This window comes from Elephantulus edwardii, unplaced genomic scaffold, assembly GCF_000299155.1.
Source record: "Elephantulus edwardii isolate Elephantulus edwardi_28Jun2011 unplaced genomic scaffold, EleEdw1.0 scaffold00476, whole genome shotgun sequence".
NCBI classification, from domain to species: Eukaryota; Metazoa; Chordata; class Mammalia; order Macroscelidea; family Macroscelididae; genus Elephantulus; species Elephantulus edwardii.
The window spans coordinates 66697-80684 of record NW_006400226.1 but is presented as its reverse complement, the minus strand read 5'-3'; the positions used below and the strand labels follow the sequence as shown (position 1 = coordinate 80684).

At 41.9% G+C, this 13988-nt stretch overlaps 1 protein-coding gene across 1 annotated transcript in view; it reads left to right on the top strand.

Annotated features, from left to right (window-relative positions):
- Window positions 1–13988, top strand: part of LOC102862155 (homeobox protein BarH-like 2-like) — a 181541-nt gene that overhangs the window by 163821 nt on the left and 3732 nt on the right. Inside the window, exon 3 of the mRNA XM_006902951.1 lies at window positions 521–605. Within this exon, the coding sequence (XP_006903013.1) occupies window positions 521–605 (85 nt within the window). The remainder of the gene's footprint in view (window positions 1–520; window positions 606–13988) is intronic.

The window sequence follows — 13988 nt, the reverse complement described above, 5'->3', positions numbered from 1 at the left end:
TTCCTTATGAATCAGAGTGAAGTCTCTCTCAGGGAGGAGTGATAGGGAATGGCAAGGGACACACTGACAAAGGAGATTAATCAGAACTGGCTTTGATAAGCACTGTGGCAATTGGACAATTAAAACAGACATTGGTGGGGGGGAAGAAGAACGAACTGGGGATGAGGGCAGAGAAAACAGTGCAACAATGAATGAATGAAAACCCAAAATCTCTGTAAATGTTCATTAAAACTAATAAAATTTAATTTAAAAAAAGAACCCTCATTTTGCACTGGACCAGGATGGAGGCTGTGGCTCAATAGCATGTCACACAGAAAGTTCAGAAGTTCTTTGTAGGCCAACTTGGATAGTTAATGATGTTTCCAGGGTGAGAATTGCTCAGAGGTCCTTTGGGGAAGAGTTGGTTTCATGGAGAAGGGCTACAATCTGGTAGCAGGTACCTCAAGCTAGCTATTAGGTTCCACCCTAACTGCTCTTTTTCTTTCTTTCTCATCCTTGCTTTGTGTCTCTCATCTTCCAGGTTGGACTTGGCCCAGTCTCTCGGACTCACACAACTGCAGGTGAAGACGTGGTATCAGAATCGTAGGATGAAATGGAAGAAAATGGTAAGAATGAAGGCACTTGGTCTAAGCCCTGCCCAGCATGATAGGAAAATTCTTCTTCCAGGGTCTGCTCAGAAGATAGGAAAGACCAGCTGGTGGTTTGAGTCCCTGAGATTGGAAGTCTTTTAAGAAGCTGCCTTAAAAACTTAAAACTCTGAGACAAGCTGTTTCTCATAACCTGGAGTTCCTAAATGAATTGATACCCTTTTTTCACAGTTTCCTTAAAATAAATGAATTGATACCCTTTTTTCACAGTTTCCTTAAAATAAAATGAAAAAGAAAGTTTCTAAGCTTCTCAGTTGCTAGTTTTAACCCCGTCTTTAAATTATTTTCAAAGAACTTCCTCCTCCTTCCACCAGGAGTTACGAATAAAATGAATACTGGCATGACAAGGATGGGCAATCTCCCATGTGGTTACCCGCCCCTGAAAACCCAAAGGGCCAACTATGGGTTGGTTCTGACTTGACAGTATGAAACAACAACAGTGGCAGAGTTGGTAGGAAGTTGTGCTGCCAAGACAAAGGTGGATCGTTTGAATCCACCAACGGCTCCATGCAAGAAAGAGAGGCAGTCTCCTCTTATGCTATTTACAGCCTTGTAAAACAGTTTCAACTTGACGGCAGTGATTTTGAGTGTGTTTGGTGGGGCAGGGATGGGAGTCCTTTGGCCCTAGGGATTTGTGCTGCTAATCTAAAGCTGATGCCTTGCTGGCTGTTCGTTCCCATCACCTCCACCTAGGGAGAAAAATGAGCAGTTTCCTCTTGTGTGGTTTACAGTCTCTAAAACCTCACTAGAGGGTCAGCCATGAGACAGTTCCACCTCCAGGGCAGTGACTTGACATAGGGGGAGCTCCGGGGGTATAGTATGTAGGAAACTGAGCAGCTCACCCAAAATCAGCACTTTGCTGGTGGTTTACATCCATCAGTGGCTGCTTGGAAAAAATATTGACAGCCTCCTCCTGTATGATTTACAGCCTCAGAAATTCAGGGGAAGGTCAGCAATGAATCAGCTATGCCTGGACAGCAATAAGAAAGATCAGTAGAATACCATAGGCAGCATATCTGTGCTTTTAGCTTTGTATCCTTTGATACAAGGATTTCCTAATTTTAGTAGTCATCAGAATAGTGACCAGAAATGAAAAGCTGTAGGTCCCATTGCAGTATTCTGACTCCAGAGGACTGTCAGGCCTGCTAACAAGCACTCAAGTCATTCTGATGTCAACAGTATAATGAGTCCAGTCCCAGTGAAGCTGTCCTAGTACCTGGCTGATGAAGAGTTCTGGTTTTTATTTTTCTATCTGCTTGAAGCGCCTGCTTCAGAGTGTCAAGGACTGCAGCCTACAATATGGATTGAGGCTCAATGTCAAGAAGACAAAGATTCTCACCACTGGACCAATTGGCAGCATCAGGATTGATGGTGAAGAGATTGAGATTGTACACAGCTTTAGTTTGCTTGGCTCCATAGTCAACAGTCTTGGCACCAGCAGCCAGGAAATTAAAATGCGCATTGCCATGGGAAAGTCTGCTGTTAGGGACCTCTCCAAAGTACTGAAGAGCAATGGTGTCTCTCTGGAGACTAAGGTGCGTCTGATACAGGCTATGGTCTTCGCAATCACTTGTTATGCATCAGAGTGTTGGACAGTGACCAGGGAGGATAGAAGGAGAATTGATGCCTTTGAGCTGTGGTGCTGGAGAAGAGTATTGAGAATACCATGGACTGCTAGGAAAACAAACAGATTTGTCCTGGAAAGGGTTAAACCGAGTGGCTCCTTGGAGGCAAGTATTCTGAGGCTCCGTCTAACATACTTTGGACATGTTGTGAGGAGAGACCGGTCCCTGGAGAGGGATATCATGCTTGGGAGGGTGGAGGGACAGCGCAGGAGAGGACGGCCCTCTATGAGGTGGATTGATTCAGTGACTGGGATAATTGGGATGGGAGTGTCAGAGACAGTGCGATTGGCACAGGACAGAGCAGAGTTTAGGGCTGTTGTACATAGGGTCGCTATGAGTCGCAAGCGACTCGACGGCACATAACAACAACAACAACATCTACTTGTTGGAATAACTATCTCTACATTTTAGGGACTTAAAACTCAAGTTCAAAAGCTTATCTTTTCATATTTTTTTCTAAAGTGGTTATTTTTTTATTATTATAAACCTCAAAGAACTGGACCATAACCCAGGGTGGACAAGGGTGGTTATGAGAGGCAAGAAACTGGCTGCTTTAAGGGTGCAGGTGTTCAGACAGAGCCGTTCTTAAGGCCTCCCTGAGTCCCTACTCCTTCTCCTTACAACAGCTGAGCTCTCCAGGCCTTCCTGGGTGATATTCTGCTTTGCTAAACTGTTTGCCATGAGCTGTGATGCCTGATATTTTAAGGGTTGAAGTATGGTGCTTTCTTTTGTTGTTGTTGTGTACCATCAAGTCAGAACTGACCCGTAGATGACCTTCCTGTGGTTTTTCATAGGTAGTTAATTGCACGAGAGGAGATTGCCATTCCTCCTGCAGAGCAGCTGGTGGCCTTGAACTGAGTGCCTTCGGATTGCAGCACAGCTTCTTGCCACTAGGCCACCAGAGCTCCACAGTGCTTTCTACCATCATGAAATAACAAAGTCCTTCCTTTCCTCAGTTTTTAGAGGGGAGGAAAAAAGGTCAAGAAATAGATATTTTCTCAATTTTTTGTTGATGTTTAATAATTTTTAAAAAACTAGTTCTTGTTACTTTTTGCTGTGTGATAAGAATGAGGAAAATAAATAAAAATTATTATTAGTGGGAAATATTGGGAAAAAAGTTAAGAAGCAGCATTTATTCTGTAGGTCGCAGGGGAATCCTGGTAAAGTGTCTTCCTCTCCTCTGCCAGGACCTAACCCAGAGGCAGAAGGATTGACAGATGGAGGTGGACTTGGCAGGGGACCTGCTCAGGGGCTGAGACAGACAGATGTCCATGGCAAGGACAGAACACATAGATTGCATGAATCAACACATCATGTTTAAGGGTCTCGTATGGACCAGTCCTTTTCCAAGGTACTATAGGAAGTAAAGACAAAATAGCGCTTTTTGCCTTCATGGAATTTATGATCTAATTGGAGAAAGAAGACACAGGAAGCAGCTAGGGAGCAGATGATAATTAAGTGCTGGGTTGTTGACTGCAGACTTAAGAACTCGTCAAAGTTATGAGAAAAGATAATGGGGACGTTGCAAGGAGACGTTGAAATGCAAAGATGAATGGGACTCAGTGAAGTCATCCCCCAAACTCCGCGAGATGAAAACTCAGTGGAAACCTGTGAGGCAGTAATCTTGGAAGGAGCCAGCTGTGGAGCTTAGAAGCACAGCACTGTTCCCATTCTTTCCCCTCCCTGGCAGATTTTGGGCAAGTCTGTCATTGCCTTCTGTGCAGGTTCCACCCCCTACCACCTCCTTCCTCATCAAAACCATTGTCTTCTGAGTGGCAGAGGCATTGCTGAAATCGGTTATCAGCCATCTCCTCATGAGTCAGGTAATTAAGGCACCAAAGCTTGCCAGAGCCATTCACTGTGTGGGATGTTGCCTCTCTGATATCACTTGTTTTTCACCAGCCACTGTGCTGCTGGGCCAGTGTTGTGGGCAGGTAGTGATCATTACCTTTGCTGTGTGAAACAAGGTAGAGGTAACTGCACACATTTACCACGCAGGAAACTCAGCACATCAGCCAAACTCAAGTCCCTATAGGAAACAAGAATAGCAGGCTCACTTAAGCAGTAATCTATTTTTTTATTGAGATTTTAATGAAAGTTTATAGAGAATTTGGATTTCCATTCATTCAATGTCATACATTTTTCCTCCCTGCCCCCTCATCCCCCTCCCCCATTTGCTTTTTATTTTGGAAAAAAAATTCTTTCATTGTTATACAGGCCCCTCCCCCAGTCCACTTTACTATGCAACTCTTATTCTGGACTCTTTTCATGACAATAATACCTAATCATATATTCCTTTTATACAGTTCTCTCCCTCATCTGTTTCAATGCCTTGTGCATTAGTTACTTATCCTCTCTTTTCTTAGTTTTCCTCCAGCCCCCATGTCAGTCTTGTTTTATAACAGTGACATTATGCAGTATTTGTCTTTTTTTATATTGAGATATTTCACTCAGCATAATGTCCTCCATGGTCATTATTTTGTATAATATTTCATGAGTTCTTTGTTTTTCAGTGCTGCATAATATTCCATTGTGTGAATATACCACAGCCTCTCTATCCATTCATTTGTTGATGGGCACTTGGGTTGTTTCCAACTCTTTGCTATTGTAAACAAAGCAGCAACAAACATGGATATGTATATTTCTGCTCTGGTGGCAGTTCTAGTTTCTCTAGGGTATATTCCCAGTAGTGGAATTGCTGAATCAAATGGTATTTCTGTTTTCAGCATTTTGAGAAAGCACCATACTGCCTTCCATAGTGGTTGCACCATTTTACATTCCCACTAACAGTGAATAAGGGTTCTTATTCACTGAGTGAATAACTTAAGTGAATAAGTTTCTCCACAACCTCACCAGCATTTATTATGTGCTGTTCTAGAGAATTTTGCTATTCTTACTGGGGTGAGATGATATCTCATAGTTGTTTTGATAGCAGTAATCTATTGAGTACTGAACCTCTACCAAGGATCCCTGGTGATGGAGTGAATGATGTTTTGGGCATTTTATGTTAGGTGCTTAGTGATTCTAATCCATTAGATTAAATATTGTATGTTAGCCAAAAGGTTGGCAGTTTGAGCCCACCAGCGATGCCGTGGAGAATGGTGGACAGTCTCCTCACATTGAGACTTACAGCTTTAGAAACTTGATGGCCTGCTGCTGTGGTTAAGGGGTTGGTTCGGTCATCTTAAATTGATGCCAGATTTATGTAACATTAAAGAGAAAGTACAAGTTGTCTGTAAATGAAATATAGGTAAGACCAGGGCTGCCTGTGGATCTTCAGGTACTCAGAGGAAAAGAAAAAGATAATTGAGTAATAAGGATGTCTCAAGGCCAGTAACCTAATTGGAACTGGAAAAAGATTAGCACTTGATTCTCAAGAGTTATTCATATGGCTGCCAAGGGTGTTGCTGCCAGAATCAAGATAGCATCTCTCAACTAGTTTTTACCCGTCAGCATTTGTAACCTGTAGCAGGTTGGGTAAATGTAATCTTGCACAGTACATGGACATTCATGCTGTATTCCATTTCTATTGGCTTTGGCTCCAGTAAGACCTGTAATGCGTGTCAGCTGGCTGAACGTGCGTTATTATTCAGTGGTCTTCTTTGGCTCTAACATAAAACTGTGTCTTTGAGAGACTTCAAGTGGACAGAGACTCCCTTTCACTCCTGGTCATACAACTGAATCAACCTCACACTGTAATTATTGTTCATACCAAAAGTCTCTGAATTGCATGTAGTTCCATAAAGTGGTTATTTAGTCACGAGCTATGTAACTTTTTTTTTTAAAGTGTTAATATTGAATTGACATCAAACTAGAATGTAATGCTCTCTAGACAGTTGCTAAAGAAATTACAAAGAGAGAAAGGAATCAGACTCTTTTTATAGCTAAGTGGATACAATAGATGTAACTCCATCAAACACAGTTCTTCTCTGCTACACCAGGCTCACTGTGTGTGCCAATCCGCTCCATGACAACTGGTTTTGGTTCTGGTTAGTGGCAGGATACCTGGAGTTAGGAGTCCCGGTGTGGCAAAACCAGTAAAGTACGTGGCTATAGCCAAAAGATTGGTAGTTCAAATCCACCTAGAGGCCCCTAGAAAGACAGACCTGGTACTCTGCTTCTGAAAGGTCCCAGCCTCTGACACTATCAGTGCCTCCGCTGTGCACACATGGGGTTGCCTTGAACAACAGCAGCACCTAAGGATATGCTCATCTTCAGGGAGGTTGGGAATAGGGACTTGAAAAATTTTCCCCCTAAATACTTTATTATGGTCTGGATGAAAGTTTACAGAGGAAACCAATTTAGGCACAGATCTCCTCACTGTGACAACACACTTCCAGCTCCCTCCCTAGGTTCTCAGCATCTTCATCTCTTCATTCAGACACATTCTTCTTTCTTTCCTGCCCCTTCCTGCCTGCCCTCTGAACTTTGTTTTTATGCACATGATGACCTTTTGCTCTTGTGTGGTTGACTGTTCCAAGAAACATGTTCCTAGTGGGTGCTGTTGTTCACTTTCTAGGCCTACTATTTGGTGGAAAGGTAATCCCTAGGATGGATTAAATTCCAGATTTCAAAAGTCCCTGAGGGCCATAAACTCAGGGGATGCACCAAACTCTGTCAGATCAATAAGTCTGATCTTTTATAATTTTGAGTTTTGTTTTACATTTTTACTCCCACTCTATCCAGGACCTTCCACTGTGATCCTGTTCAGAGCAGCAAGAGGCAGTATCCAGGGCCTATCCAGTGTCCTCATCTTGATGGGAGCAGAGAGTGGTGGTAGCCAGGGCCCATCCAGCATCCTCACCTCAGGCTCGAGGTCATGTGATCTATTAGTCCATCTTTCTGGTGACTCATGTAAATAGTTTGCTTCCCAATTCTTTTTTCACCATTTTCTTTGCTAGTGTAGAGGAATTCGACTGAGTTTTGAATGCTGATATTAGAACTTGCAGTTTTGCTGAATCTTTCTATTAGGTTCAGTAACTTTCTTGTGGAATCTCTTGGATTTTCTGTGCACAGGATCATTTTTCATCAGCAGAGAAAGCCCATTCTTTATCAGTTTGGTTCTTTAATTTCTCTTTCTTGTCCTTTGCTCAGTGAGGATTTCTAGTGTAATACTGAATAAGAGCTCTGGTAAAAGCAGTCTTACTTGGTCTTGTTGAAAATAGTGTTGACTGTTTGATTTTTGTATATACCCTTAATTTAAATGGCTGAGTAATCTTGAGCCACTTAATTAACCTCTGTACTTGTTTCCCCATAAGTAAATTGTATAATATTTATCTTAATGGCATGTGGTATTAACGGATCTAATCTCTGTAAAACACTTTAGAATAGTGTGTGGTATGTAGTATGCAGACAAAAAATGTTAGCTGCTGTTATTTTTGTTATTTATTTATTTATTTATTTAGAAAATTTTTGGTTTCCAGATGATCCAAAATTTGGGAGGTCAGGAGAGAACTGAAAGTGCATTACATAGCTTTTGGGATACTGAGCTTTTTTTTACTATTTCCTTTTTGAAAAATGAGGGTAGTAGAAGTTTCAGGTGTCCTTCCCAGCCCTCTCACCCTGAATCTGTGAGGCAGATGCACTTGGGCACCTCGGATAAGGAGTGAAAGGAATGGAGCATTTACTATGTAGGCTCACATTCTGGGAGGGCCATCTGTAACAAAACGTTGGGTGCTTTTCTCAGGTGATCATGTGGCCTTGAGTTGGGTGGTCTTTCTGACAAGGAGACTACAATGAACTGGCTCAAGGAATATCTGGGGGTGGGAAAGTCCTGGCATAAGGGCCATGGGGTGCATTTGCATCTTTGTTCCTGGAGTGGGGTGGGGGTGAGGTAATTGCCAGTCTCAGGTGTGCTAGGAGGCAAGGAGCCAGAGATGGAGTGTGGAAAGCAGCCAGGAAGGTAGTTATCTCCTAATTATTGTTTGCAGTGGAATGTTTTATTCCACTCAGAAAATGGTCTGATTGTTTTGGTTTTCCCCTGGCATCAGCAGGTAGACAGTGGGGTCTGTCCAGGCCTGTGGGCAGTGTTCCTAATTGCTGAGGCTGGGCTTGCTTTTGCCAATTAGGTGGCTTCCTCAAACCTGCCCTTTATGACTTGATTACTACATGGGGCAACTTAATTTTGTATAATCTCTTTCACACTGAGGGAGCTGCTTTCAACATGCAAATTCCATCTTGGCACGTTTGGATACTTTCGAAAGCCTGCAGACAGACTGAAATAAAAATCAGATACTCATTTACGTCAAAAGGAGTATAGGGACATTTCTGCCCCAGAGGTGGATTCTGTCAATATCTGCACCTTGTTCAAGATTCTCTTTACCCTGTGCATTTGCTGTATGGTCTTCGAGCAGATTCTTAATTTAAAAGGAGGCAAGAACTTTTGGTTTACCCACATAGATACAAACATTAACTCAAGGTATTTCAGTGATCTAAGACTGTAAGGCTTTTGGGATAAAATGAGTGACTCCTTTGGTCACAGCTGCTTTTGACTATGACAGATCTCTCTCTCTCTCTCTCTCTCACACACACACACACACACACACACACACTTGGACTTCATGAAAATTAAAAACATCTGTGCTGTGAAAGATAACCATCCAGATAGTGAAGACAACACATAGCATATAACTGAATGTTTGCACATCTTACACAGTTTAATAAAGAGATTAAGAAAAAATCAATTAAAAAATAGACAAAGGATCTGAATGAACATTGTCCCAAAGAAGGTATAGAATGTCATTATTATGCTTTAGGATAATGTAAATTAAAATAATGATAACTAATTCACAGCCACTATTGTTAGGTGCCATTGATTCAAACACAACTCATAGCGACCATACGAACGAAAGATCTGAACTCTGTCCTATCCTGTGCTGCCCTTACACTTCCTGACACACAGGAGCCCACTATGGCAGTCACCAATCCACCTGGTCAAGGGTTTTCCTCTCCTTTACAGATCCTCCACCCTTCCCAACATCATGTCTTTCTCCAAGTAATAGCCCCTCCTAGCAGCATGCCCAGCGTATGTGAGACAAAGCCTAATCATCCTTGCCTCCAAAGAGCAGTCCAGCTACACGCTCTCCAGGACATATTTATTTGATCTTTTGGCCATCCATGGGATATTCAGTGCTCTTCTCCAAAACCACAGCTCCAAGGCATCAGTTCTTCTTCTGTCATCCTTGTTCTTTGTTCAGCTCTCAGATGCATAGCAAGTGATTGGAAAGACTATGGCCTGAATCAGACACACCTTAGTCCTAAAACTGACATCATTAATCCTCACTAATTTGGAGAGATCTCTAACTTCGGATTTTCCCAATGCAAGTCACAGCCACTGAGGTGTATAAATTTTAAAAAGAAAAGGAGAAAATCCATTTTGATGAGGATGAGTGGTGAATTGAGACCCTAGTATCCTTGGCACTGCTGGATGCAATATAAAATGGTACAACTTCTAGGAAAACAGTGTGAAAGTTCTCACAGGTTTAAAATGGAGTTATTAGATGACCCAGCAATTCTGTTTGTATGTATATATCCAAGAAAAATGAAAACAGATATTTATGTAAAATCAAATAACATTAATGCTTATAGTAGTACTATCTATCATAACCAAATCTGGAAATCATCCAAATATCCCTCATTTGAAGACTAGCTAAACAAAGTATGATGTTATCTATATAATGGAATGCTACTTGAACATTCAAAAAAAGAAATTAAATCCTGTTACAATATGGGATGAGCCTTGAAATCATGGCAGAAACCTGTGAAAAACGCAAGTATTTTCCACTAATGTTAGAAATGATAAAAAAGTTGTCATGCTGTGCCCTGTTAAAGGTTAAAAGCCTGCAAGGCCTAGAAGAATAAGAAAGTTGTGTTGAGTTCCAGTTCTCACAGGCTTTGCTAGATCTGACTACATTTATGTGAAAATCCCAGAACAGACATGTCTCCTCCAGTGGCATAGCGGAATAGAGCTGTGCTAACAACTCAAAGGCATGGCATTCAGATCTGCTAGCTGCAGAAGAAGGATGAATGGTCTCCTCCCATGTGATTTATGTTGTTGTCATGTGCCATCGAGTCACTTGCGACTCATAGCGACCATATGTACAAGAGCCCTAAATGCTTTTCTATCCTGTGCCAACCAAACACACTCATTCCCACCACTCCACTCACAGAATCGATCCATCTCATTGAGAGACTTCCTCTGCCATCCCTCCGCTCTCCCAAACATGATGTCCCTCTCCAAGGACCAGTCCCTCCTTGCAACATGCCCAAAGTATGTCAGACGAAGCTTCAGAATCCTTGACTCCAAGGGGTATTCTGGCTTCACCCTCTCCCTGTTTGTTCTCCTAGCAGTCCATGGTATATTCAGCATTCTTCTCCAGGACTGCAGCTCAAAGGCATCAATTCTCTTTCTGTCATCCCTAGTCACTGTCCAACTCTCCAATGCATAGCACGTAATTGCGAAGACTATAGCCCAGATCAGGCACACCTTAGTATCCAGCCTGACGTCGATGCTCTTCAGTACTCTTGAGAGGTCCCTCACAGCAGACTTTCACAATGCAATTTGTCTTTTGATTTCCTGGCTGCTGTTACCAAGAGTGTTGACTGTGGAACCAAGTAAACAAAAACTGTTAACTATCTCAATCTCTTCACCATCCATATTGATGCTGCCAGTTGGTCCAGTGGTGAGAATCTTTGTTTTCTTGATGTTGAGCTTCAATCCATATTGAAGACTGCAGTCCTTGACCTTCTGCAGCAAGTGCTTCAGGTCTCAGTTTCAGCAAGCAGGGTTGTGTCATCTACATAATGTAGGTGGTTGATGATTCTTCCACCAATCCTGATGCCGCATTCCTCCTCATAGAGCCCAGCATCTCGGATGATCTGTTCTGCATACAGATTGAAAAGGTACGGAGACAAAATATAGCCTCTGAAAACCCATTCTGACTCAACAGTAAACAGCAGCAATAACGTAGATAGGAAATAAGTTAGTGGTTGTCTGGGGCGGGAAGGAAGGGGAGAAATGAGGAATGACTGCTGATGGTTATAAAATTTCTTTAAGGAATGATAAAAGTGTTCCAAAATTGGACTGGAATTGTACAACTTTGTGATGATTGTAAGTCATTGAATTGTATACTGTAAACGCAGAAAAGGTATGGCATACAGTTAGATCTCAATACATTTTTTTTTTAAAAGCAACAAACCAGCTTACTATTTGACAAATTAATACATTCCTGGTAAGGCCCTCTACTGCTTTTAAGGGACAGGAGAGAGATAGAGTGACTAAATATTTAGGGACCACATTGAAAAGCTGCCCTGAATGAATTGGCAAAAAAAAAAAGCTACAGGAATTGATGGAATAACAGTTGACATATTTAGGCACACAGATGCTGCCCCCAATACACTCACCAGGTTATGCCAAGAAAACTGGAGGGCAACTACCTGGCCAACTAACCAGAAGAGATCTATATTTATCCCCATTACAAAAAAAGGTAGCCCAACTGAGTGAGGAAATTTTTTAACACAACCAAGATCCTGCTGAAAGTTAGCCAAAAACAACTGAAATAGTGCATCAGCTGAGAACTGCGAGATGTGCAGGATGAGTTTAGAAGAGGCCATGGCACTATAGTTATCGTAGCCGACGTTAGATGGATATTGGCCGAAAGCAGAGTACCAAAGTAATGTCTATCTGTGTTTCATTGACTATGCAAAGACATTTGACTGTGTGGATCACAACAAATTATGGCTAACTCTGAGAAGAATGGGAATTCCAGAACACTTAATTGTGCTTATAAGAAATCTATGCTCATATTAGAAAGCAGTAGTCAGAACTGAGCAGGGAAATACTACAAAGTTCAGGATCATGGAAGGTGTACGTCAGGGTTGCCTTCTATCCCCATACCTTTTCAATCTATATTAAAAACAGATCATTTGGGAGGCTGGAGTTTATGAGGAGGATGGGGCATCAGGATTGGAGGAAGATAAACAACCTGCATTATGCAGATGACACAACCTTGCTTGCTGAAACGGAGGAGGACATGAGATGTTTGCTGAAGAAGGTCAAGGACTCCAGTCTTCCATGTGGTTTGAAGCTCAACATCAAGAAAACAAAGATTCTCACTACTGAGCCAATTGATAGCTTCTTGATCAACAAAGAGATTGAGATTGTTAACAACTTCATCTTGTTTGGTTCCATGATCAACACTGTTGGCACCAGCAGTCAGGAAATCAAAAGACAAATTGCATTGGGAAAGTCTGCCACTAGAGACCTCTCCAGAGTGCTGAAGAGCAAAGATAATCAGTCTGGAGACTAAAGTGCACCTAATCCAGGCCATAGTCTTCACAATTGCTTGCTGTGCATCCAAAAGCTAGACAATGACTAGGGATGATAGAATAAGAATTGATGCCTTTGAGTTGTGATACTGGTGAAGACTGTTGAACATACTTCCAGAAAAACAAATAGGTCTTGGAGAAGGTGAAACCAAGGTGCTCCTTGGAGGCAAGAATTTTGAAGCTCTGTCTCACATATTTTGTTCACGTGGCCAGAAATGACCAGTCCTTTGGGAAGAACATCATGCTTGAAAGGGTAGAGGGACAGCACAGGACAGGAAGACCCAGGATGAGATGGCATTGACTCAGTGACTGAAGAAATGGCATTAGGTCTGTCAGAGACAGTGAAATTGGCTCAGATAGAGCAGAGTTCAGAGCTAATCTACATAGGTTCGCTATGTACAGGTGACTTGGTGCACATAACAACAACATCAAAAGTCAGTCAGTGAGAAATTTGAAGCTTGGATTACAGAGGAAGAAGATGCAGGACTTGCCTTCAAAGAGCTTATGCTTAATGGATGTGGTTAGTAGGCACATACCTCACCCCTGATCACCCTTCTACAGCTCTAACTGATAGCTGCCCAGAAATCAAGAACTTCACCAAGCCAGGGATCAAAGCCACTAGAGAAAAAGAAGTTTTCTTACATTCAGAAAGAAAATTGAGTTTAAAAATTATTTCACCTACCTCATGAGGTCTTACACTGATCAGAAATTGGGATCATAAATGTGAAAGTATGCTTAAGTCAGGAAATACTGTTCAAGGCATTATTATTTTGCATACGTCCTTCAGCTCCATGAAAGTGTGTTGACAAAGGCATTATTTATGTATTTATGTCTTTTCAGCATTATTGGAGTACCTTCTATACTCAGGGAATGAGTAGGAGGAATAGGTAAGTATCAGGCAGAGGCACTGTTGTTGTTGTGAAAAAATGCTCCAAAAGGGAATTTATAGGATGCCAGCAAGGTGCATTGTGGGATATATTTAGCTTAGACTTGAGAGGTTGGAGAGAGCTGACTGGAACCTCTCAACCCTCTGATTTTAGGGGTTAAGGAGGCGAGGGCACCATATTCTGGGCTGAGGAACTCAAAAGTGTAAGGTCAGTTCCTTCAATGAGCCTACTTTATTCCAAGCAACTTGAGGAATAAAGAATTGTAAGACAATGCTTATGGTTGAATAGAGAGTAAAATGAACTTTAATGCAATAGTAACAAAAACAGTAGCAGCTATGTTTTAAAGAGTGCTATTTAGATGGTATACCAATTGACATATTTCAGTTAACAGATGCTGCCCTGGACATGCTCACCAAGTTGTGCCAAGAAATCTGGAGAACGACCACTTGGCCAACTGACTGGAAGAGATCGATATTTGTTCCTATCCCAAAGAAAGGCAACCC